The sequence below is a fragment of the Narcine bancroftii genome, chromosome 1, assembly GCF_036971445.1.
Source record: "Narcine bancroftii isolate sNarBan1 chromosome 1, sNarBan1.hap1, whole genome shotgun sequence".
Lineage (NCBI taxonomy): Eukaryota > Metazoa > Chordata > Chondrichthyes > Torpediniformes > Narcinidae > Narcine > Narcine bancroftii.
In genome coordinates this window covers 98,491,961-98,518,805 of record NC_091469.1, presented here as the reverse complement: position 1 = coordinate 98,518,805, position 26,845 = coordinate 98,491,961, and the positions used below count along the sequence as shown (strand labels likewise).

At 42.1% G+C, this 26,845-nt stretch overlaps 1 protein-coding gene across 18 annotated transcripts in view; it reads left to right on the top strand.

Annotated features, from left to right (window-relative positions):
• The window catches only part of pnpla7b (patatin-like phospholipase domain containing 7b), a 496,626-nt gene that overhangs the window by 15,971 nt on the left and 453,810 nt on the right, over positions 1-26,845 (top strand). For 12 of the 18 annotated variants that reach the window (XR_011356222.1, XR_011356233.1, XR_011356243.1 and 9 more), the window contains exons 2-5: positions 722-897; positions 10,920-10,957; positions 12,913-12,987; positions 25,582-25,669. Coding sequence is in view for 10 of the 18 variants with exons in the window: in XM_069933113.1 (XP_069789214.1) it covers positions 795-897; positions 10,920-10,957; positions 12,913-12,987; positions 25,582-25,669 (304 nt within the window). In the remaining 8 variants the exon portion in view is untranslated. Of the gene's footprint in view, positions 1-721; positions 898-10,919; positions 10,958-12,912; positions 12,988-13,785; positions 13,872-19,628; positions 19,695-25,581; positions 25,670-26,845 lie in introns of those variants that run through there. The other 6 variants (XM_069933116.1, XM_069933127.1, XM_069933154.1 and 3 more) reach the window with 4 other exon arrangements.

Below are 26,845 nucleotides of genomic sequence, written 5' to 3'. Positions count from 1 at the left end.
TAGCTGCACAGGCTAGATTTCTCACAGTCTTCTTTGTGGAAGTCAGACCCCCCCCCCCCCCCCCAAATTCTTGGATTCAGATGGGAAGCACTCAATGGGGGAGGGGGAAGCAAAGGATTTTATCTATAAATGAAGAGTCAAATGTCTCAAAAAAAAGACAGGTAATCACATAGATCAGAACATGGCAAGAAATTAATGGATGTATAGGAAAAAAGTAGGGGTATCAATAAAAGCAGTATTGTGTAAAAATGTGTTATTGCCTATGAACCTATGAACATTTGTCTTTGTCATACTACATATTTAATATTCTATTGCCTAAGTTATATTAAAGACTGCTAAACAGAAGGAACTCTTATGTCCTTCGAACAACTAAAACACAAGTACAGAGTGGCTAATAGGGCCGCCTTTTGTTATCTCCAGTTTAGATTATTCTTTAGAGAAAGATGGATCCAATGTTGACCCCATCTGAAATTAGGGGAATGGAACAAATAGACTGGATGGGGAATACACTCAAATTTATAACAACATTGTACTATGCACTCCAGAGCGAAAGAGCAAAACTAGGGTTACAGAGGTCAAGGGAATATAGGAGTCAGATTTGGGTGTGGTGACTTCAGAAAGAAGCTGGTTAGATTGGTGTAAGGACAGCATGACATCAATTATAAATGCAATATATGGATTGGTTCAATATAATTTTTGACAATTATATCTTACCCTACAGAAGTTACATAGATCAAAAGCAGAAATATCAGAGATGTGTTTCAGATGTGGGACTGAGACAGGAACTTTTCTACATGGTCATGCATGAAGCTGAGGCTATTTTGGCAAGACATCACAGAAAAATTAACCAGGATAACAGGAGTGGCATTCACAGCGACCCAGAGCTATATCTACTAGGTAATTTTACAGAAATAAGCAACAGATTGAATAAATATCAAATTTCATTTATTAAAAATAGCACTGAAGGTAGCAAAAAAAATGTATTGCGATCACTTGGAAGTCAGATTCCCCTCCACTTATAGCATGATGGACTGCAGAAATAAACAGTAGTATAATTATGGAAAAAAAATCACATAATTTAAAGAATAAATATGACACTTTTATAAAGATCTGGCAGCCATACCTGAACCATATAGGGACCCATATACAGTAATTAAAAAAAAAGGATTATATATGTTACTATTGTACATAATGGTATATTATTATATAATAGTATATAATAGCATATAATAACACTGACAAAAGACAAAGGAGGAAAAACCCAACACCCAACCCCAACCAACCAATTTTCCCTTGCAACTGCTGCAACCGTGTCTGCCTGTCCCGCATCGGACTTGTCAGCCACAAACGAGCCTGCAGCTGACGTGGACATTACCCCTCCATAAATCTTCGTCCACGAAGCCAAGCCAAAGAAAAAAAAAATACATAACCAAACATGATTTCCCCAGTTGTATTCTATGTATTTAAAAGATGTGTAAGCTCTGACAGTATGTGGGTCTGTATGGATGGAGGGAGGGAGGGAGGGACTGTTTTGTTTTTGTTGTTGTTTGTAAGAAAAAGTTTAATATATTGTGATAGTGAAGATTTTTTTATGTATACTTCTGAAAAAAATCAAAAAGAAAATATTAAAAAAAAATATTTATCTGGGTGGGATGTGTGGTGAGGATGGCAGATGTTGATAGGAGTGTGGATGTCTCGGAGCGTGGATGTCTCGGAGCGTGGATGTCTCGGAGCGTGGATGTCTCGGAGCGTGGATGTCTCGGAGCGTGGATGTCTCGGAGCGTGGATGTCTCGGAGCGTGGATGTCTCGGAGCGTGGATGTCTCGGAGCGTGGATGTCTCGGAGCGTGGATGTCTCGGAGCGTGGATGTCTCGGAGCGTGGATGTCTCGGAGCGTGGATGTCTCGGAGCGTGGATGTCTCGGAGCGTGGATGTCTCGGTGCGTGGATGTCTCGGTGCGTGGATGTCTCGGTGCGTGGATGTCTCGGTGCGTGGATGTCTCGGAGCGTGGATGTCTCGGAGCGTGGATGTCTCGGAGCGTGGATGTCTCGGAGCGTGGATGTCTCGGAGCGTGGATGTCTCGGAGCGTGGATGTCTCGGAGCGTGGATGTCTCGGAGCGTGGATGTCTCGGAGCGTGGATGTCTCGGAGCGTGGATGTCTCGGAGCGTGGATGTCTCGGAGCGTGGATGTCTCGGAGCGTGGATGTCTCGGAGCGTGGATGTCTCGGAGCGTGGATGTCTCGGAGCGTGGATGTCTGGGAGCGTGGATGTCTGGGAGCGTGGATGTCTGGGAGCGTGGATGTCTGGGAGCGTGGATGTCTGGGAGCGTGGATGTCTGGGAGCGTGGATGTCTGGGAGCGTGGATGTCTGGGAGCGTGGATGTCTGGGAGCGTGGATGTCTGGGAGCGTGGATGTCTGGGAGCGTGGATGTCTGGGAGCGTGGATGTCTGGGAGCGTGGATGTCTGGGAGCGTGGATGTCTGGGAGCGTGGATGTCTGGGAGCGTGGATGTCTGGGAGCGTGGATGTCTGGGAGCGTGGATGTCTGGGAGCGTGGATGTCTCGGAGCGTGGATGTCTCGGAGCGTGGATGTCTCGGAGCGTGGATGTCTAGGAGTGTGGAGTTGACAGGAAATGAAAGGCCTGCTCATCAAAACATGAAAAATATGGAAGATATAGGAGGGAGGCTGGGGGGTGGGGGGATGTTGAATTTTAAATAAAGCCAGACAAAAACACTGGCTTATAAAATCAGGGAAAACAGGATAAATTTTGGATATGTGACTGTGAAAAGGATGAAAAAGTGTACGTTTTAGTTGAAGCAAAAATGGTAAGCTGGGAAATGGAGGAGTAGGATATGTAAATTTTTAAATGACTACTTTGTCTCTGCTTTCTTGGAAAAGGGGATGATATAGACATTGATATTAAGGAGGAAGCATGTGGTAAAGAGAGAGAGGGGGCAGTGTGGGCTTTTTAGTTAATCCCAGTTAGTGCATGGTCATTGGGGTTATGCTGTCGTCTTGTTCCTCTGATTTAGAACAAGTGTTGATTAAATACAGACCTTTCTATTAACCTTGGGAGTTCTCATCAGTACTTCTCACCAGAGCATATATTCCTCTCAATGCCGAATTCAAGCAGGCACTCGCAGAACTGCAAGATGTGTGCAAACAAGAAATGGCCCACCCCGATGCATTATAAATCATAGTTGGTGATTTTAATCAGGCCTATGTGGTGTTCATAATAAGTTTAATGGGTTCAACTGGGCATGTGTTATTAACAAACAATAGTCTTTATTTATGATCAGAATAGTACACAAATAATTACACATCGGGTGCAAATCAATCGCTCTGAACATTCTCAACTCCCAATTGGAAATACAAGGGTTAAACACAATACCCACCACCCCTCTCTATCTCTAGCAATCACAGCACACTAATAAACAATAAATTAATTACAAGTAGCATATATTTCAGATGAATCTGATCTCCAGTATTGCCCATGGCTCAGGATCTGGGACGTGCCCATTGCTATCAGTCCTCCAGAGCTGTCTGTGCCTGCAGCATGGAGTTCAGTGACGGTCTTCATGCTGCAGAAAGAACAAAGTAAGAGAAACTCTAAAGTAAGAGAAACTCTATATGCTGGTTTTTCAATGGAGTGCTCGTCCATGTGACCTGTGAGGACCAATCACATGCCAGCCTCACCTTTGGGGCAATCTAACCATTGATTGGCACCTGGAGGACCAATCACACGTCAGCTGCAAGGGCCAATCATGCATCAGCCTCGTAGGTGGGCAGATCGAACCCTTGATTGGCAGGTGAGGTGAATTCCAACTAGGTTCCAGCCGAAGAGATCACATGTCCTTATGCAATCCAGATCAAGACACATGACCCTCCACAATCCACACCACAACCTGTCTGAAGAAAACCCTGTCCAACTATCACCAGCATATAACGTGCTGTACCAGAGGTCCCAGCACACTTGATCATTGCTACATCATGGTAAGAAATGCATCTTGTTCTCTCTTAGGAACTCAGTTTGGTGGTGTCCTTGCTACCACATACAGATGGCCTAAAGAGTGAATGTTGCGGAGAAAGAATTTCACTACTAACACCAGGGCAACGCTTTGGAAGAGTTTATTAGGGCGCGATATCTCGAAGAGCAGTCAGGGCTCAGCCAGGGCTCAGCTCTGAACTACACAGTTGCACAGCTCAAATTTATACAGTGAAGTAAACAAGTTAGTTTGTGAAGTTAGCAGAATGAGTTACGAGAGGAAAGGGGAAGGAAATGACAAGAACATAATGCAATCAGAGTCTCTGAAGAGAAAGAATATTATCTGGAGCTGTTCCTTTTCAAACGGCACCTGGGACCAGAGATGCTGTCTCATTCCATTCTCACAAACAACTTTTATATCATTCCATTAACCCCTTAAGAGTTACTCTGCCATCTACAGTATCCTTCCATTGTCAAATTTCTTCCACAGTGAAGCTCCAGAGATTAGGACAAATCGAAGATGGTTGCAGGAGACTAAGGAAGGGTTATAGGATTGCCTTGAGCCAGTGGATTGGGTTGTGTTCAAGAACTCAGCTAGATCTGGATCTAGTTCTGGGTAATGAACCTGGTCAGGTGACAGACTTCTCAGTGGGGAGCATTTTGGTGAAAGTGACCACAACTCTCTTAGCTTCAGCATAGCTATGGAAAAAGATAGACACTTTCCCATTTTGTCTGTTTTTAAGTGGGAAAGGGATAGTTATGAGGGAATGAGGCAGGAATGAGTGAGAGCAAATTGGAAACAGATGTTCAAGGGTGAAAGCACATAACTAATGTGGAAGAAGTTTAGGGACCACTTTTGCTGGGTTCTGCATAGGTTTGTCCCACTGAGACAAGGAAACGATGGTTGGAAAGGGGAACTGTGGCTGATGAAACAGGTGAGGCAGCTAATCAAGAGGAAGAAGGAAGCATATATTAGATATAGGAAACAGGGCTCATGAGAAATATATGGTAGGGAGGAAGGAGCTTAAGAACTTAGGAGAACTCAAAGGGGGCATGAGAAGGCCTTGGCATGTAGGATTGAGAAACCCAAGGCATTCTGTGTATGTGAAGATCAAAAGGATGACGAGAATAAAGGTGGGGCTGATTAAAGAGGCAACATGTGCCTGGAGGCAGAGGGTTTTGGGAGGTCCAAAATGAATACTTTGCCTCAGTATTCATAAGAGAAAAGGCTCTTGATCAGGGTAAGGTCGAAATAGAACATGTCTCTGTGCTCAACATTGCGGAGATTAAGGAAGTGGAAGTGTTGCATCTTTTTAAAAACATCAAGATTGTTAAGTCCCTGGGGCAGGGTGCTATGGGAAATAAGAGAAGAGATAGCTGGGGTAATAGCTATGATTTTTTTTTAGAATTATCAAAAACAGATTTTGATTGTCTTTATTGGAACATTACAGCACAGAAGAGGCCTTTTGTCCCACAATGTTGTGCAGATCTCTGGAAACCTACTTTTTAAAATATATTTTATTTAATATAAAACCACTGAACAAACATCACAATATTTTAAATTTATAAAACATAAAGTAAAGAAATACAAAATAAAGAAAAATTACAAACTTTAAAAAAAAAGAGGGACAAGCAAACCACAACAGGAGTACTTCACTTTCCAATACTTTTAAACTTACATATATATTTATAGAGACCTACAAGAGAAAAGGAATATTCAAGATTCATTAAAATTTTAATACCAACAGTTCATAAATATGGGTTCCATATTTCACAAAATGTATGATATTTTCTCAAGTGAAATGCAACTCCAAACTTCTGCATGCCATCTATCTGTTCTCAAATCAATATCCAACTTCCAAGTTATAGCAATACATTTTCTAGCTGTTGCCATGGCATTTTTTAAACTAATTTTATTTGATACATATTCAATTTTAGTTTAGGTTTAATTCCTCTATCTCCCAGTAAAAATAATATTGGATCTTGTGGCAAGAAGGCGGTGCTGCTGTAGCGACAGCGCTGGCACTGGTGCAGACCTGGAAGAGCGGGTGTGGAGACACAGTGCTGTCTGCATGGTCCTTCTGCCTGATCCTGATTCCAATTGCTTCATATAGGATTTAAAGAGCCTGTTAAAGGAGCCAACAGATTGTTTTTTAAAAACAAATCCTGCAACCACGGAGGCCTGAGTCCAAGATGACGGCACATATGCTGGGTAACGTAGCAGGAGGGCTTGTAGACTCCGGGGGATCAGCGGACTGGCCCAAGGTACCAGACTCTGGGAGAACAACCTTTTCCCTCCCTCAATTGAGAAGAAGACCTTATAGAATGGTGACCAGGGAAGCAGACCAGCAAGGGGCTCAGCGCTGATCCATACAGGCCGTAGACCAGGGGTGTCAAACTCAAATTCACGGAGGGCCAAAATTAAAAACTTGGGCTAAGTCGAGGGCCGAACTAAATATTTATTGAAAATTTTCAACAACATCTGCATGTTTTCTCTTCTTTCAACATATGTAATGTTAAACTTTTTCTTATTAAAATAAATGTTTAATAATAGTTTTGGATAGACTCTTTCAGAAGCATTAACAAATGAGAAATAAAATATTCAATAAATAATATTTCTCTATAGAGGATTTGTCAAATGTTGCTAGTGTGCTGTCGAATAGTAAAATCTGAAGGCTATTGAGAATGTGGGAGAATAACATGATTCCTGAAACAATCAAATGGGTGACTGATTGTGGGCATGAACTCTAGCAGGGTTATTTGCCATGCCCTTTTTCCATTGGTACAGATATCCTTTGATTTACACACTTTTCAAGTTTTATGCCTAATGAGCTTGTATCCAGGTGCAGGACCATTTTTAACCAGGAATATATTTATCACTGTGACATGAAACTATTGGAAGATCGTTTTATCCTGAGATTAAAGTTCATAATCCTTACTCAGGCCTGTGTGCGGGAGGGCAGGGTTTGCGGGCGATTGGGTTGGACAACGACAGTGCGGGGGCATCGGCTCTCGCTGCAGGGTGGCATCTCGGCGGATCAGCGGCCCCGTCACCGTGAGTCACGGGTCGGCCTGTGGCAGGGAGGGGGAGTGGGCAACTGTCCTGGCGAGGTCAGGCCCGAGGCCTCCGGTTCCGGGCGCTGGGAAGCGGCCTTGGCTTCCCCTGACACCAGCCAGGCCCCAAAACCAGAGTCCACGGTGAGACCCTGCAACGTAAACAGAGGAGATTAGCAGGCTGACGCCAATGCATTCTGGGATTTGTTGAATTACTGTGCATGCGCTATACTGGCGCGGCGGCCAGCGGGCCACCTCTAATACATTTTTGAAATGATCTTGCGGAGGCCCGTGGGCCAGAGTTTGACATGTGTGCCCTATGCCATCGGAACTCTGTAATTAGTAAGGGATTTCTTAAGGTGGGATGTGAGTGGGAAGGAAAGGGTGAGAATCACTGCTCTAGACCCAATTGTTACTGAAATATTTTGCTTGAGAAAAATTGTCATTGGCCCATTTCCTTTAGCGTTCTGAAACCGTGCACATGACGAGTCAATGAGGGATGATTAAAGCAGTGGTCTTCAAACTTTTTCTTCCCACCCACAGACCACCTTAAGCAATCCCTTACTAATCACAGAGCACCAATGGCACAGGGACGCGAGTGGAAAGAAAAAGATTGAGAACTGTTGTTTTGTGTTAACTCCACATCTGATTAGGTTAATTGTTAGGCAAGTGGTCAGAGAAGGAGCCCCCCCACCCCAAGAAAGGCTTAAATCACAGGAACAAAATAAGCTTCCGTCTCACTGGTCCCAATCTTATACACAGTCCTGATGTGGAATGTGGGGTCGCAGCTCCACGTTCACCCGAGTTCAGGAGCTGTCTGTGTGGAGTTTGTACGCTCTCCCCTTGTCTTGGACCAACAGGTCGGTCGCCTGACGAAGGCACCTGAACCCCCTGTTGAAACGCCGGCGTCCGGGGTGGTGGAGGAATTGGCTGAGAAGAGCGTGTTGCTCCCACCCCCCTCCCATGGTTGGAGAGGGATTAAACTGCGATCTCACGGCGCCGGGCTCGTCTCCAACAAAAGGAGCGGGAGGCAGGGTCTGCCGCGCACAGAGCGAGGGGGAAGGCATAGCCAACGAGACGTTCGGTCCGGCATCGCCGCTGAAGCGCAAACCCAGTGAGGATGGTCCCCAACTCCAGCCGCGTCTGTGTGTCCGGGAGCCGGGCGGGCTGAGTGCGGCGCTCCGATCCCCGGGATTCGGGACTCTGAGATCCCTCCACACCTCCAGCGTCTTCATTTTCACCTTCAGTGTGCATGCGCTATACTGGCGCGGCGGCCAGCGGGCCAACTCTAATATATATTTAATATGATCTTGCGGGCCAAATATAATTATATCGCGGGCCAAATTTGGCCCGCGGGCCAGAGTTTGACATGTGTGCCGTAGACAGTTGGGACTCACCCAGGCTGTGGACTGCTGGAGACTGACGCATAGGAACCAGGTATCGGAACCAGGATTCAAAAAGGTGCTGAGGACAAGAAGGGCTCCCAAATGCCCTTGGGTGCTGAAGGTTTTCTGATTGTATTGGAGGTTTGGATTTAGATAGATTGAACTGAAGTCTGTGTAGTTTCAGAGGCTGCAGGAGGGCTGGAGGTGAATCTATGGCCACTCATTGTTTCTGGAGGGACTCTTTTGCTTCTCTTCTATTGTTAGGGGTGTCAGGCAATGTTCATAGTGACTCTTTGTTTGCCTTAAGTATATTGTGTAATTTTGTTTTATTACCTGACAATAAAAGGTCCTTTTGAACCTATGATGGGGGCAATGATGTATAGTAGTTTAATTTAATTTCTGTGTAATCGTCAACATTTTTGGACCAATTTTTTTTGGGTCCAATTTGGGGGTGGCTGAGGCAAGGATTGGCGGTTGGGACATTGGGAGCTTGGATGGGTGGGTGGCCAGGGCATTGGGAGCTTGGATAATTGGGTGATCTAGGCCAAATGAAAAAGTGCAATTTTTGGGCCGAAACCAGGGGGGAGTAGGTGTTGCTATTTCACGGTATCAACAATTACCCAAGTAATTGGTACTCTTTTTTAATTTTAGAGATACAGCACAATTACAGGCCCTTCCAGCTCACGAGCCAGCACCACACAATTACAGCTGGTAGTTTGGTAGAAGGGCTCTAGAATTTTTGTGAAAACCTTTGGCTCAGAGTATGATACTGGCAAAATGACAACTGGGTGGCAGTCTGCTGGTTGGCTCTGCATTGCCATCATCTGTGCGTTTGCATTGTAGAGAACTTGTCAGCTTGACAAAGGTCACTTGTTCTCTTGTACTTAAATTTCTGTTTCTTTCACTTCAGCATAATGTAATAGGTTAAATTAATAACAATTTCAAGTTTTTTAAAATAAACCTGCTTTTCATTGTTTTTATCTTTTCAATATTTGTCCACTTTCAAATACCTCTGATAATTGGAGAAAAATGGAATCACTGACCAAGCCTCTGGTTGCTTGAGATGTTGGAGAACCAATGGGGAGTATAGTGGGTGCAGATTCAGTTTTCACTGCCTGTTCCCTATGCTCTGCTCACACCCACTGTGGGTGGGCTTGCTGACACTATCTCAGCCTCTAACATTTAGCACTGGCAGGCACAGCATCTGGGAGGCATGATCTGGTGAGAGGTGGAGTGTCTGGAACCTATGCACCTGAATGATTCATCTCTTGCAGTGCTTTGGACCAAGGGCTAGGAAATGAGATTTGCCTGAAGGCAGTTTCCTGTGCTTATGGTTTCTTATTAATAGTTTATAAAAATAAACCTCAAGTTAAAAGAAAGTTCAGTTTCATAATTGTATAAATCAGTAATATTTGTGTTACTATTAAATATTAGAGTCATTGATCATGGCTTTTCCCCTAGTGCTGAAATGGCTAACATCAAGGTCACTGTTTAAAGGCGAGTTCTTCACACAGAGAGTGGTGAGTGTATGGAATGTACTGCTGGCAACCGTGGTAAAGGCAGGTACAATAGGATCTTTGAAGAGACTTTTAGATGGGTATGTCGAACTGAGAAAAATGGATAATTGCACAATAGGGAAATTCTAGGCAGTTGGTAGAGTAGGTTATTAGGTTGGCACAACGCTGAGCCAAAGGGCATGTACTGTGCTGTAGATTTCTATGTTCAGTCTACACTTTGATTTTGTACAAGTTTTAGCCTCAGATAGATCCTGATCATCTGGTGTGTTACAGCATAGTTGTATTTTGTTCCCTGGTGTAGTTATGAACTAGTTTTAGCTGTGGCAAGATCAGGATGGTAACATTGTCTTCTGCTTTCGAACTGGTAGAACAGAGGAAATTATTCAGGATATCTATTGAGCCCTGATGGAAATTCATTTTATATCGACAAACTCAGCTGAGATATCTCTGATGCCCAAATGGCCTGCTGTTGCTTGCTGTTTATATTGCATCTGATTGTTCCAGAGGAGTATTGTACTGATTTTTACCCTTGTTCAGTTACTGCCTTAATGAAAGAAACCATGCAAGATATTCAAGGGTATAGCGTTAATCATAGTGTTGACCTGCTTGAAGTGCAAATATGTACATGGATGGAGAAGAAGCAATATTTACAGGTAAATATTAAAAGAACATCCAATAAAGACATGCTGACTGTTTTGTCAAGTTAAGTTTATTGTCATCTGATTGCACAAGTACAGCCTGACAAGATAGTGTTCTCTGGTCCTCGGTGTAAAACATGCATACACACAACTGGACATAATACACATATGTTCAAATGAACAATACACAAGCAGGACAAGTATTCATATATATAAATAAATATTGTATTGTGAATATTGGATTTTGTAATTGTACTGTACCATATCTTGTTGCGGTTAGTGCCATGCAATATATTTTTGTTCTGAATTGATTTTTCCACCGTCTGCTCTCTCTTGCTCCAGATGCACTAAACGAACCAGATGGCTGCGTGAACCTGGAGGTAGTTTTTTCAGTTTCTCTACATTTCGTCAATGGTCATTATTGCTCAGAGACTAGGGCAGCCATTCTCAACGGCGTCCCTACAGCCCCCCTGGTGGCCACAGCATATTTAAGTTAAAGGATTGTTTTCTTTTCATGTTGTGTAACATAAATATTTAATTTTTTAATGTTGTCAGTCGGAGAGAAGTACAGAAGAATCCAAAAATTAATTACTTCACAGGGAAGGGGGCCCATATGCTTTGAGCAGAGCCATGGGGTGGGGAGGGGGAGGGGGTGCATAGCTGAAAGAATGTTGAGACTGGCTGGTCTAGGATATTGTTCAGTCTTTTGGTGCATGCATGGGGATGGGAGTATGTAAGATGTAAAGTTATATCACTGTGACTGACTTATGTATAGTATTATACTTCTGCACAAGTTTGTCTTCAATATAGTACCAGGAATGGAACATCGATGCCTCTCATAATGTTATATATTTTTGTCAAGTTTTGTGAAATGAAATTTTTGTCTTTTATATCTATACAAAATTTGGACCTGTCGTGATATGATAGAGCCATTTTGAAAGATCACCATTGAAACATTAACCCTCACCTTCACTATTTCCATTATTCTTAGTTTTTGTTTGTTTTCCCAATGTTGCAGTTTTTGCTTTTTAATTATTTGATAAGCAGGGGTTATTTTTATTACAACAGATGTAGGTTGAGGGGAGACAATTGAAATGTCTAATATTTTGAAGGGTCTAGTTAGAGTAAATAGGAAGGACATACTTTTCTTGGGGTCAAGAACAAGGGGACTTAGGCTTAAGGTAATTAGAAATATTAGAGGGAAGATGATATGAATAAACTTCATTCAAATCACAAAATCTGTGTAGAATTTGTGGTTGAGGTTGTATATTTGGACAGTATTACATTTATGCAATACTTGGACAAGTACTTGAAGATCTAATGCATACAAGAGTGAGATGTAATTTGGATGGACAAACCAAGGTAGGACATACACAGTAACTGGTAGGTCACTGAGGAGTGCAGAGGAACAAATAGATCTGGGAATACAGATATATAATTCCCTGAAAGTGGCATCACAGGTAGACCAGGTTGTAAATAAAGCCTTTGACATCTTGGTCTTCATAAATCAAAGCATTGAGCACAGGAGTTGGGATGTTATGGTAAGGTTGTATAGGATGTTGGTGAGGCCAAATTTGGAGTATTGTGTGCAGTTCGGTCACCAAATTACAGCAAGGATATGACTAAAATTGAAAGAGTGTGCAGAGAAGATTTACTAGCATGTTTCCTGGCCTTCAGGAGTTGAATTATAGGGAAAGATTAAATAGGTTAGGACTTTATTCTTTGGAGTGGAGAAGAATGAGGGGCACTTTGAGAGTTTACAAAGTTATGAAGGATACTGACAGAGCAAATGCGAGTAGGCTGTTTCCACTTAGATTAGGAGAGATAAATACAAGAGGAGATGGCTTGTGGGTGAAAGGGGAAAAGTTTAGGTAAAACATGAGGGTTAATGAGGAATGAGCTGCCATCTGATGTGATAAATGTGGGCTCACTCTTAGGTTGGATAAATTGGATACTAGTGGAATGATGTTCTGGAACAGACTAGAAAGGCCAAATGGCCTGTTTTCTGTGCTGTTGTGTTCTGTGATTTGCACCCCAATGGATCTTTGGCTGGAAGGTGGATTAGATTGGTTAGCTTTTTATTGCTGCCACAAGCAGTTTATAATATTTTAATGATCTGAATTTGCATTTCCCCACTTTCAGAATTGTCGTGAATACAATACATCCCAAATAAGTGTTAAGACAAACCTAAAGAACCTGAGAAGAAAATTTTTTAAAAAGTAGTGCAAAATCAGAGGGTAGAATTCATAGTTAATACCATGTCTCCAACTCAATTATTACAAAACTTTGAAATTAATAAAACAACCATTTGAATAAATCTTTTTGTGCATCACAGGCTGGGATATCATTTAGTGAGGACCTTCCTGCATTAGTCCAGAAGTTTGTGGAAGATAAAATTCAGACCACAATGGTATGTATATATGGTTGCCTAATCTCTGGGAAGGTAGTAATGTACTTTGGTGACAGTTTTTGATTTTGTTTAATGGCTTGTATCACATGAGGCTGTTCATTGCCAGCTTTCTCAAGGAGCTGCCCTCAGACTCCTTCTCCTCATAATTCTGCAGATTTTTCTTTTGCTTTATTCTTCACTTTGTAAGTTACTATTAAATCTGCTTTCTTTGATGTTTCAGGCCTATATATAACAATATGCTTGAGTATGATAAATATTTTCATCTCTGTTTTGTGACTTTTGTGGCCAATTACAGTAAAATGCCAGGTATCTGGAATTCAAGCAAAAAAAATTGATGAAAAAAAATTAAAATAGAATAAAATAATATGTTAAAAAAATGAGCAAGTTTAAAATTATAAAAGTTTTATTTTTTCTGAAGTAATACCTGAATCTTTGATGAAGCTGGGAGCAAATATTCAGCCAGAGGAGTGCCTTGATCATACTTTGCTCATAGCATCTGTTTGAATAAAGTTGTGCTTCAATAAAATGGTATCTTCACCAATGCGGTGACTCTCTTAAAGTATCTCCTTATCCCTGTTTACTCAGAGTTGCCCTGGTCAGAAGTTTTATCTGTAAACTTGGGAGAGTTTGTTGTTTGTCTTTTGGGTGGCTCCATGGAGGGGGAGGAACCTGCATATGCAGTGACAGTTAAATGTTTTCAAAGAATGTGATTGAAAATAAAGTAAAATGTTTTAAGGTTTATATATTCATGCAAATGAAATTTGTTCAATGTAACTGTTTATTCTTAATGCAGGTGTATGTTAGGCATCGTAAGACCAGTCTCCAGCAACCTGAAAATACACTTATTTGGCATCTACCAATCCCCATAGCTACCAGGTTTTACTGTAGGTAAAATTGGTGCTTTGTGTTTAATGATCTTCTTGCAGTTGGATTCAGTATCTGCCCCTTTCCAAGGCTTTATCGTTCAGTCAGGTGATGAAGTCTTGGACCTGAAACAATGATGCTGTTTCTTTTTTCTCTTGTTTGAGGCCATGAAGTAGTTTGGTTTCAATCTGGTGCAGTTTATAAATCCATTGCTTGTATTTTTGTTTTAATTAATATAATGATGCTTTTCTTGATAACTTGTTAGATTTGAGGGCATCTTCTGTAATTAACTGGTGTAATTCAGAGTTAACACGGACCAGATGAATTCAATCTACTTGTATACAAGACAAGTTTTCAAAATCCAGGAAATATTCTTTGGCTCAGTGAATTGTATTTTTATATTATTGTCTCTGCTTGTCATTAAAATCTGTATTAAAATGAGAGAGAGAGAAGGATAATACCAATGAACAGTAGAACATTACAACACAAAATAAAGACCCTTCAGCCATTCTAGTCTGTGCTGATCTAACATACTGCCTAGTCCCACTGACCAGTACCTGGACCATATTCCTCCACACTCTTTCCATCCATCTACCTGTCCACATTTTTCTTAAATGTTAAAATTGAGCCCGCATTCACCACTTTAGCTGGCAGCTTGTTCCACATTTCCACCACTCTCTGTGTGAAGAAATTTCCCCTAATGTTCCCCCTAAACTTCTCCCCTTTCATCCTAATTCATGTCCTCTGGTTTGTATCTTACCTAACCTCAGTGGATGAAGCCAAATTGCATTCAATCTATATATCAAACATCACACATCAAAATTTTGTATACCTCTATCAAATTTCATATTCTTCTATGCTCCAGTGAATAAAGCCTTATCCTGTTCAACCTTTCTGTTTAACTCAGTTCCTGAAGTCTGAACAACATCTTAATAATTTTTTTTCTGTATTCTTTCAATTTTATTGATATGTTTCCTCTAGTTAGGTGACCAAAACTATACAGAATGCTCCAAATTTGGCCTCACCAATGTCTTGCACAACCTCACCAAATCATCCCAACTCCTATGATACTTTTATGAAGGCTAATGTGCCAAAAGCTCTCTTTGCAACCCTATCTACAGAAGATGCAAATTTCAGGGAATTGTGTATTTGTATTCCCATTTCTCTGTTCTCCTCAGAACCCTATCGTTTATTGTCCTAATCCTAACATAACATAACATCCTACCTTAGTTTGTCCTTCCAAAAGCATCACCTCACACTTGTCTGCATTAAATTCCATCTGCCATTTTGCAACACATTTTTCCAGATGCTCCAGATCCTTCTGCAGGTGTCCATAACACCTCCAATCTCTGTATGATCTGCAAAATTGCTGATCCATTTTACCATATTATCATTTCTTTTTCTGTAACAGGACTTTTCGGCTCACGAGTCTACACCTCCCAATTAACCTACACCCCTGGTACGTTTTGAACGGTGGGAGGAAACCAGACAACCCAGGGGAAACCCATGCAGATACGGGGAGAATGTACAAACTCCTTACAGACAGCACAGGATTCGAACCCCGGTCCCGATCGCTAGTGCTGTAAAGGCGTTGCACTAACTGCTATGCCAGCTTTTCCACCCTAAATCTAGATAATTGATATAGATAACAAACAACAAAGAACCTAGGTTGGATTTAATTTCTCCAACCTGATCCTAGGCCTCCAGCCAGAGAGAGGGAATACTCTCTGGCTTCTTCCATAAAGCTAATGATTAATCCAGTTTACTAGCTCACCAAGAATATTGAGCGCTGAACCTTCATATCTAATCTCCCTTGTGGATCTTGTCAAAGGCCTTTCTAAATTATATATTGACAACATCCACAGCCTTTCCTTCATGATCTTTCCTGGTAACCTCCTCAAAAAAGTCTACAAGATTTGTCAAACACTACCTACATGTACAAAGCCATATTAAAAATCCCTTATCAGTCCCTTACTATCCAAGTACTTGTATATCTGATGTCTTGAAATACTTTACAATAACTTGCCTACTGATATAAGACCATATGGTCTATAATCTGGGTTATTTTTGGAGCCTTTTTTTAAACAATGGGACACCTATAAGCTACCATCCAATCCTCCGGCACCTCACCTGTGGCTAAGGACCTTTTACATATATCTGCCAGGGCCCCTGTAATTTTTGCATAAGTCTCCCTTAAGGCTTAAGAGATTATCTTGTCAGGCCCTGGAGATTTATCTACCTTTATTCGCTTTAAGACTAAAAACACCTAGCTCCTCCTCTTTAATCTGTATAGGTTCCACGACCTTGCTGTTGTTTGCCTCGCTTCCCTAGACACTGTGGCAGTTTCCTGAGTAAATACTGATGTGAAAAAAAACATTTAAGATCTCCCCGATCTCTTCTAGCTCTATATAAAACTGGCCACTCTGATCTTCAAGAGGATCATTTTTCTCCCTTTTTTGCTCTTAATATACCTGAAGAAGCCTTTCGGAGTTTTCTTCACCTCGTCTGCTAAAGCAACCTTGTGTCTTCTTTTAGCCCTCCATCGTTTTTTTTCTGCATTTTTTAAATATTCCCTGAGTACTTCATTTGCTCCTTGTTGCCTATACCTGATATACACCTTTCTCTTCTTCCTAACTAGAACCCCAATATCCCTCAAAACCAAATGGCCTATTAACTTTGTCTTTAATTCTAACAGGAACATACAAACTCTGTCCTCTCAAAATTTCACCTTTGAAGGTCCTCCACTTACTGAGCACATCCTTGCCAGAAAATGACCTAACCCATTCAACTTTTTCTAGATCCTTTCTTGTTTCCTCAAAATTCACTTTTCTCCAATTTAGAATCTCATAATTAGCTTGAAACTAATGACATTATGACCACTAGACCTAAAGCATTCCCCTATACATACATCTGTCACCTAATAGGAGATCCAGCATTCCTCTCTCTCTAGTTGATACCTCTATATATTCATTTAGAAAACTTTCCTGAACACATTTGACAAACTCTTAAGCCATGCAGCCCTTTTATGGTATGGAGGTCCCAACAGTCAATATATGGAAAATTGTACATTTCAAATAAAGCTTTGATTATACATCATATAAATTGTGTGCACCCTTTCAAATCAAACTTAAAATATCAAAATATTTTAAAAAAACAAAAAATAATTAAACCCCTCCGTCTTAACAAGGCAAACTTGCATTATGAATATGAATAAGAAACGAACGACAACATTTGGAAACCAGACTGTGCTCTTCAGGAGCAGGCCAAACACCCTAATTTGTTAAATTATGGTAATACTCAATCTTTAACATTATATCTGATTTTTTTCAAAACGTAGGAAGGACATAACCTCCTGTAACTATTGAGTATGAATAGGTGGAATGCTTTCTTTCCATTTCATCAGAATTGCCCATCTAGCTGTCAATGAAGTAAAAGTTAAAATTTGCTTCTGAGATGAAGTCAGTAGTATTTCCTTTTAGATTGATTAAAGGGCATGGTTCTAATTTGATCTTAAAAATGGATGATAAAGTTTGAAATAAATTTTTCCAAAATTTTCCCAATTTATTTTCCCCAATTTCTAAATTGGGGCAAGACCAGAACATATGTAAGCCTTATAAATTGTACATTTATCACATAATGGATCAATATCAGAAGAGAAGCGAGATAACAGAATAGAAGTGAGAGTGGAGTAGACTAGGGATTAATAATTTTAAATATCTTTTTATTTGAGTTAATTTTACTTGTTTTATACAATTGAGGGCAAAATTTAAATTATTTTTTCAGTTATTTACAAGTCAGACATTTTGTTCAGACTAAGCTTTCTGAAACAAACTTTCTTGATTCACTTTTTGACTTTCAATTTTCCCAAAGAGGCTCAATATTAATTATTTATAATGATTTGATAGATTTGAGAACAGTTTCTCTAGTTAACATTAAGAGTGTCTGGGAGTCTGATTTGGATTTGTCACTTCCAGATAAGGACTGGGACATTGTTCTAAATTTGATTAATGAATCCTCATTTTGTGCACGACATTGTTTGTTGCAATTTAAGGTTATACACAGAGCACATATTTCAAAATTTATTTCTATGTTCTACAGTGTGATTTTGGTAGAAATCTGGTTTGATGCATACTCTTTAGGCAAGTGCCAAATATTTATGTATCCTGAAATATTGGTGAATATTTCTTTTTTTTAAACTCCTCTTTATGGTACAACTTGGTGCATATCTTAATGTCACATCAGAGCTCAAATTAAATTTGTTACTATTTGCCATTACAATTTATCTGCTGTTTACAGGTACAGGATTTGAAGTTGGTAATGGCTGAGTAATTTAATGTTTAAACCACCAGGGAGCATTGAACATGTATTAAAATCTTTTTTTCCAATTTTCCACAATCATTTCAATTAATTTCCCTCTGCTACTTGTACTTGCTTCCTTCCTTCTCTACATCAGAGTGACTGGACACAGACAAGGAGATAATATCGCTGAGCACCCTCGCTCAGTCCACATCAGTGATGGGGATCTCCCATGGCCAACTATTTTTGCCCCACTCCTGCGCTGACATGTTTGTCCATGGTCTCATGCACTACCAAACCAAGGCCACCGTTTAATTGGAGGAGCAACACTGTTAAAGCACAAGTGACCGGGGTTTGAATCCAATGATCTCTGTAAGGAGTTCATATGTTCTTCTCACATCTCTGTGGGTTTCCTCTGGGTGCACTGGTTTCCTCTCACCCTTCAAAGTGTACTGGGTTGTAGGTCACTTGGATAGTATTGGGCGGCATGAGCTCAAGGGCTGAAAAGGTCTGTAACTATGCTGGATATGTAAATTTAAATCTAGCACCTTGTATTCCGTCTGGGCACTCTCCAACCAGATGGCATTAACATTGACTTCTTGAGTCTCTGCTAGTCTGTTCCCTGTTCTCCCTCTCTTCCCCATTCTCAGTCTTCTTTCCAACTCTCCACCCCCTTCCTTCTCCATTCAGATAGCTATTCCCCCCTCCCCTATTTTTTCTTGTGCCCTCTGTTACCTGTGGACCTGTGCTCCTCCCCTTGCCTCTCTCCCCACCATTTTATTCAGGCTCCTGCCTACATTTTGCTCATACCTTGATGAAGGGTTCAAGCCCAAAACATTGGTTATTGTGTCTTTATCTTTGCTATATAAAGTACACCAGCAGAGTTTCTCCAGCATTGTATTTTAATTCAATCACTAGACTTTCATATTTTACTCTTTTCCTTCCTTTCTCTTAGTTTTGAATTCCACACAGGTTATTCCAAATGCAGAAACAAATTAGTGATGCTTTTGCAGGGAGATGGCTTGATGGATCCACTAGAATCTGTATGTGTAGGTTTAGAAATAATGTATGGGTGTTTTATCATACAAAACCCACTTGATAGCATTGATTCCTATTGCATTATCTAAAACACTTGGACATGATGTCACCGAGGTGAAGAAACTGCTTTAAAAGTAAGTGGACGGAATTAGAAAGGATGGCTGCAATATCTTATTAAATATTGCAAGTCCTGTCCCTGAGTAGTAAGCCTGAAATATGAACCTCCTTAATATTGTTGACCCTTGGATAGACATAAATGCACACAAAAATAAACTTTGAAGAAATTGTGAACCAAGCTGTTCTTCATACTTGGGCTATGTATCATAAATACAAAATACACTTGAAGAATGACTCTCTAGAACTTTCAATGTCTCTTGAATCTTGAATCTTAAGACCCTTGAGATCTACCAATGTTAACCATCCAACTTTCTCCATGTAACCAGCCTTTATCCCAATTACCACGCTGGAAAATCTCCATGACTCCCTCTCCAAGGATCTGATCTTAGCAGGTGATTCACAGAAATGGACTCAATGTTCAAACAAATTATTTATAAAGCCACTGCCTTTGTTTTGTATAGGATGCTTAGTGTCCCAAGTATTTCTTCATGTTCCTTCCACCTAGAGTTGCAGGTTTCTGCTATTTTTTTTTGTAAAGTTACTTTATGAGTTGGAACAGGGAAAGATACTCACAGTAAACACCATTTTAAACAGACAGCCTGGCACTTAATTCAAATCTGTAAACAGTGTTAATGTTCTCAGTTGAAAGGCTATAATAATGAATGTTTATTCAAAAAGACTTTTGTTCAAAGAGGAAGGCCATCTGCTTTTGATTTGCTTTTGGGAAATAGAAACTGAAAACCAGTATAGATCTAGCAAGTCATGTGATTAAGACACTTGAAAAAGCAGCTTTTTAGTTCATCAGAAAGTCATCAGAAAAGACAGAATTAGAATGACCTCAGGTGAGATGGTCACTTCTGCTCTTTCTCCTTGTCAGGGGAGAGCAATGATCTACTGTGGCCATTGTAATGGTAATTTTTGATGGACCCATGTCTGGGTAAAGGAAATAGGATCAGTACTTTATTTGGATCATGACCATTCTAATGGTCATTTTGTTTAAGCCTTGCCTGGGTTCGTGAAAGCATCGTGGAATTCACAAGTTTTGTAACCCCTACACAAGGAAGAGGGGAGTTGTGACAAATCATTTATATGAAGGAACATTTCTCTGAAAGAAACTCGACATGAATTCATGAGTTTTGAGAAGTCTGATGACTCGGAGTCTCACCTACTTCATAATTACTTCTGAATAAACCTTCAGTTTAAAGGTTCTGAGATTCAACACAAGACTGAACTTTGAATTGAATTTTCAGAATTGTGCCTAAGCTGTAATGGTTTGGGTAATTCACACATACATATACATTTGTGCCTCTTTCTGGGGGCTTTATTGTTCCTGGGCTTTGGCTTGAAGTGAAGGTTGAGCTTGCAGCGAACCAGCCGGTGGTCAGTGTGGCATTCCGCGCTAGGCATGACCCTGGTGTGGAGCACATCTTGTTTGTCACTTTCTCGCACCAGGATGTAGTCCAGGAGGTGCCAGTGTTTGGATCGGGGATGCATCCAGGTGGTCTTAAGGCTGTCCCTCTGCTGAAAAAGGGTGTTTGTAATGACAAGCCGCTGTTCTGCGCAGAGCTCCAACAGGAGGCGCCCATTGTCGTTGCACTTGCCGACGCCATGCTTGCCCAGGATTCCTGGCCAGGTTTCTGAGTCTTTGCCGACACGAGCGTTGAAGTCGCCCAGGATGACAACCTTGTCGGCTGTAGGGGTACGTTGGATGAGGTTGCGCAGGTCGGTGTAGAACTTGTTCTTTTCTGCTGGTTCCGCCTGGAGGGTTGGAGCATAGACACTGATGAGGGTGATGTGACGCTTGTTTTGAAGTGGGAGTCGCATGGACATGATTCGGTCCGAGAGGCCTGTCGGAAGGTTTTCGAGTTTGGAGGCAATGAAGCTCTTGACCATGAAGCCTACACCAGATAGGCGTCGTTCATCCGAAGGCTTGCCAGACCAGTAGAGTGTGTAGCCCGCGCCGCGTTCTTGGAGGCTGCCTACATCTGCCAGGCAGACTTCACTGAGAGCGGCTATGTCGATGTCAAGTCTGAGGAGTTCATGTGCAATGAGGGCAGAAAACTGCAGTCAGACGAAGCGAGAGGAAACTTCCAGGCAAACCTCAAAGCAAAGCTCGACGTTGCAACCCGCCTCCCGGACCCGTCCCCTGAAACCCTCTGGGATCAGTTGAAGACTACCATACTGCAATCCACTGAAGAGGTACTGGGCTTCTCCTCCAGGAAAAACAAGGACTGGTTTGACGAAAACAGCCAGGAAATCCAGGAGCTGCTGGCAAAGAAGCGAGCTGCCCACCAGGCTCACCTTACAAAGCCGTCCTGTCCAGAGAAGAAACAAGCCTTCCGTCGCGCATGCAGCCATCTTCAGCGCAAACTCCGGGAGATCCAAAATGAGTGGTGGACTAGCCTCGCCAAACGAACACAGCTCAGCGCGGACATTGGCGACTTCAGGGGTTTCTACGAGGCTCTAAAGGCTGTGTACGGCCCCTCACCCCAAGTCCAAAGCCCGCTGCGCAGCTCAGACGGCAAAGTCCTCCTCAGCGACAAGATCTCCATCCTCAACCGATGGTCAGAACACTTCCAATCTCTTTTCAGTACCAACCGCTCAGTCCAAGATTCCGCCCTGCTCCAGCTCCCTCAACAGCCCCTAAGGCTAGAGCTGGATGAGGTTCCCACCCTGGATGAGACATATAAGGCAATCGAACAACTGAAAAGTGGCAAAGCAGCAGGTATGGATGGAATCCCCCCAGAAGTCTGGAAGGCTGGCGGCAAAACTCTGCATGCCAAACTGCATGAGTTTTTCAAGCTTTGTTGGGACCAAGGTAAACTGCCTCAGGATCTTCGTGATGCCACCATCATCACCCTGTACAAAAACAAAGGCGAGAAATCAGACTGCTCAAACTACAGGGGAATCACGTTGCTCTCCATTGCAGGCAAAATCTTCGCTAGGATTCTACTAAATAGAATAATACCTAGTGTCGCCGAGAATATTCTCCCAGAATCACAGTGCGGCTTTCGCGCAAACAGAGGAACCACTGACATGGTCTTTGCCCTCAGACAGCTCCAAGAAAAGTGCAGAGAACAAAACAAAGGACTCTACATCACCTTTGTTGACCTCACCAAAGCCTTCGACACCGTGAGCAGGAAAGGGCTTTGGCAAATACTAGAGCGCATCGGATGTCCCCCAAAGTTCCTCAACATGATTATCCAACTGCACGAAAACCAACAAGGTCGGGTCAGATACAGCAATGAGCTCTCTGAACCCTTCTCCATTAACAATGGCGTGAAGCAAGGCTGTGTTCTCGCACCAACCCTCTTTTCAATCTTCTTCAGCATGATGCTGAACCAAGCCATGAAAGACCCCAACAATGAAGACGCTGTTTACATCCGGTACCGCACGGATGGCAGTCTCTTCAATCTGAGGCGCCTGCAAGCTCACACCAAGACACAAGAGAAACCTGTCCGTGAACTACTCTTTGCAGATGATGCCGCTTTAGTTGCCCATTCAGAGCCAGCTCTTCAGCGCTTGACGTCCTGCTTTGCGGAAACTGCCAAAATGTTTGGCCTGGAAGTCAGCCTGAAGAAAACTGAGGTCCTCCATCAGCCAGCTCCCCACCATGACTACCAGCCCCCCCACATCTCCATCGGGCACACAAAACTCAAAACGGTCAACCAGTTTACCTATCTCGGCTGCACCATTTCATCAGATGCAAGGATCGACAATGAGATAGACAACAGACTCGCCAAGGCAAATAGCGCCTTTGGAAGACTACACAAAAGAGTCTGGAAAAACAACCAACTGAAAAACCTCACAAAGATAAGCGTATACAGAGCCGTTGTCATACCCACACTCCTGTTCGGCTCCGAATCATGGGTCCTCTACCGGCACCACCTACGGCTCCTAGAACGCTTCCACCAGCGTTGTCTCCGCTCCATCCTCAACATCCATTGGAGCGCTCACACCCCTAACGTCGAGGTACTCGAGATGGCAGAGGTCGACAGCATCGAGTCCACGCTGCTGAAGATCCAGCTGCGCTGGATGGGTCACGTCTCCAGAATGGAGGACCATCGCCTTCCCAAGATCGTATTATATGGCGAGCTCTCCACTGGCCACCGTGACAGAGGTGCACCAAAGAAAAGGTACAAGGACTGCCTAAAGAAATCTCTTGGTGCCTGCCACATTGACCACCGCCAGTGGGCTGATAACGCCTCAAACCGTGCATCTTGGCGCCTCACAGTTTGGCGGGCAGCAGCCTCCTTTGAAGAAGACCGCAGAGCCCACCTCACTGACAAAAGGCAAAGGAGGAAAAACCCAACACCCAACCCCAACCAACCAATTTTCCCTTGCAACCGCTGCAATCGTGTCTGCCTGTCCCGCATCGGACTGGTCAGCCACAAACGAGCCTGCAGCTGACGTGGACTTTTTACCCCCTCCATAAATCTTCGTCCGCGAAGCCAAGCCAAAGAAAAGAAACATACATTTGTGCATAGTTGGGGTTAACTTTAGATTTAAATAAGATGTTAATATTAATAGTTATTAACAAAAAAATATTGTTTTAATATACCATTGTCTTGGTGAATTTCTATTGCTGCTGGTCTATGACATAGTCAAAATATTTTGGGCACCTCTGATCCTTTCAAAACACTTTATCACTCCTCATTCTCCTCCCTTTTGGTTATCAACAAACCTGGTCATGGCCAGCTCCAAAATGCATGAACTTGATTTGCTTGTTCTTTCTTCACTAATCCTTCAATCATGCACTCTTACCTGCTGTTCTTGCCGATACTTGAAGTGGCTATTTCCCTACACAATGCAAGAATGATTAAAACTGGACTACAGGACAGTTCCAAAGGAATCCCTTATTTTAAAACAAACAAACAAAAAAAAAACCTGCTATGCCTTCATATAAAGACTAAAATCTGTCCAAAATGCAGTGAAAAGTAGGATTTATGTTCTGGAGAAGAACATTCCAGCACCTTAGTTATTCTTCCCGTAGTGTCTCTCCCTTTTCCCTCATCCTTTCTCCGTTCCTCCAGCTTCCCACTCTCTTTCCTTCTCTTATCAGAGACCATCTTTCTCAGCCCACTGCCATCTCCACCATCATATACCAATCTTTTCTCTTGCGATTATCCACCTATCACCTGCTAGCCATGACTCCTCCCCATTCCTGCCTCTTGAGCATACCTGAAGAAGGGCTTTGGCCCAAAATGTTGGCTGCCTTTTGCTTTCTGTAGATGCTGCATGACCTGCTGAGTTTCTCCAGGACTTTTGTATCCAGGGTTATTCTGTGATGTTCACTTGATTGGATAGAATAGGGAGAAATTAGTCAGGAACTGCCAAAGATCCAAATGAAGTCAAGTTTATTGCACAATATAACTCGATAAAACAGCATTCTCTGTTCCCCAGTGCAAAACGTACAGACACACCAACAGACAAACACACATACATGCAAATAAGATACATGCAGGACCGGTATTCATTTATACAAATACATAAATATGAGAGTTTTGGATGGTTAGTGTGAGCATTCTTGCTGCCCTGGGAAGAAGCTGTTCCTCAGCCTGGTGGTGCTGGCTCTGATACTCCTGTATCTCTTACCCAATAAGCAGCTGAAAGATAGTGTTTGGTGTGGAAGGGGTCCTCAATGATTTTGCGTGCCATCTTCAGACAAAAATCCTGGTAGGTCATGTTGATGATGAGAAAGGAGACTCCAATGATCCTCTCTACCACTCTTATGGTCCTGTGGATTGACCTCCCATCCCTATCTCTGCAATAACCACACCACACTGTGATGCAGCTGACCAGGACACTCTGGTTTTCATCTGTTTGAGATGCAACCCCTCTGTTTTGATCCCTGTAGAAGGCTGACAAGATGGTGGCTGGTACCCTTACCCATTTGAATTTTCTCAGGAAGTGCAGTCGTTGTTGCGCCTTCCGGAGTTATTGACATGTAGTGGAGGGTGGTCATTTCTGGTCCTTCCGAAGTCTATGGTCATCTCATTCATGTTGAGGTTCAGGTTGTTATTCTTGTACCACACCACAAGTTTTTCCATCTCTTCTCTGTAGTGCGACGCATCATTGTTGCTGATGAGGTTTAACTACTGTTGTTTCATTTGCAAACTTGATGACACTATTGGAGTTGGATCTGGCAATGCAGTCGTGGGTCAGTAGCATAAACACGAGCTCACAACACTTATTTGTGCCAGTGGAGTTAGTGTAGAAAGGTGAGGAAAGTAATTGGGACAAAATATATTAACTTACTTTAACTATTTCTTCTTTCAGCTGACAGGAATGATGATCGGAGCTCTTGTTGCCATTCTTATCGTTGTAATCATTGTATTTTTCATCTACAGAAGAATGAAGCAGTCGAGTAAGTACATTGCAGAATAGTGAACTAATTGAATGATTTGATATATTGATGTATTCCTCTCAGCTTGCTCCCATCACCATTCAATTGATTTCTGTGTTTCAATAGTAAAATTCCCCTAAATCAATTAAGATTCCCGTTGAGCCAGTAAACTTGTGCTAATTTTCTTCTTTACAGGAGACGTTTGTGGATCAATGCACTGTATTTGCAGGCAGATATACCACCTTCCATCTTGTGATAGAGCATCAGTAGTTAGACGATGCACGTGCCTCACCCCAGCATGCTAGGGACTAGCAGTGTACTCTGGGCTTTGAACAGGAAACCTGCTATTGCGAAGACTAATAAAGACCAGTGAGAAAGCCCACCTTGATTGCCTAGGTGTTTTTTCTTTACTGCAGTAAACAATGATACATGCAATAATGTGCATCTCCCAGTGGCTACCCATTTTAATTTCCTGTCCCATTCCCTTGCTGACATATCTGTCCTTATACTGCCAGACTGAGACCATCTGCAAATTGGAGGAACAACACTTCATCTTCTGTCTGGGCTCCCTCCAACCGGATGCGATTAACATCAACACCTCCAATTTCTGCTTAAACCTCCCCCCATCTTTGATCCCCTTTCCCTTGCTCTAGTTTGTTTGTTCTTTCGCTCTGTCTCTCACTACGCCTGTTTTCTCTCTTTCCCTCTGTCTTTTTTCACAGAGCAAAAATCAGTTCTCACTTTTCCTCTTATCATATTTAACTCCTTTTGTCTGTTGGTCTGTACTTCTCCCCCTTCCATTTTTCCCCCTTTCTCGTCTTTATTTAGACACTTGCCTGCTTTTTGTTTATATCTTGAAGAAGGGCTCAGACCTGAAACTTTGGTTATATATCCTTACCTCCTATGGATGCTGTGAGCTTAGTTGAGCCTAGTTGAGTTCGTCAGCATTTCTTTGTCTTTTTACTTGGTTCCGAAATTGGTTCTGACCTAGTGCTGACTCTTTAGGTAGAGTATCATGGACTTTCAAGAATACCCACAGTTAAGTAGGGATAAGGAAGCCCGAAATAGTCACTACCTACAGGTAAAACATAAGGTAGGACAGCCCAGAGCTGCTGTTAATCATTGTTGGAACTTAGACCCAAGAAAATTGACTTGACAAGCTTGGAAGGTATAATTATAAAATAATGAGTGGCATGG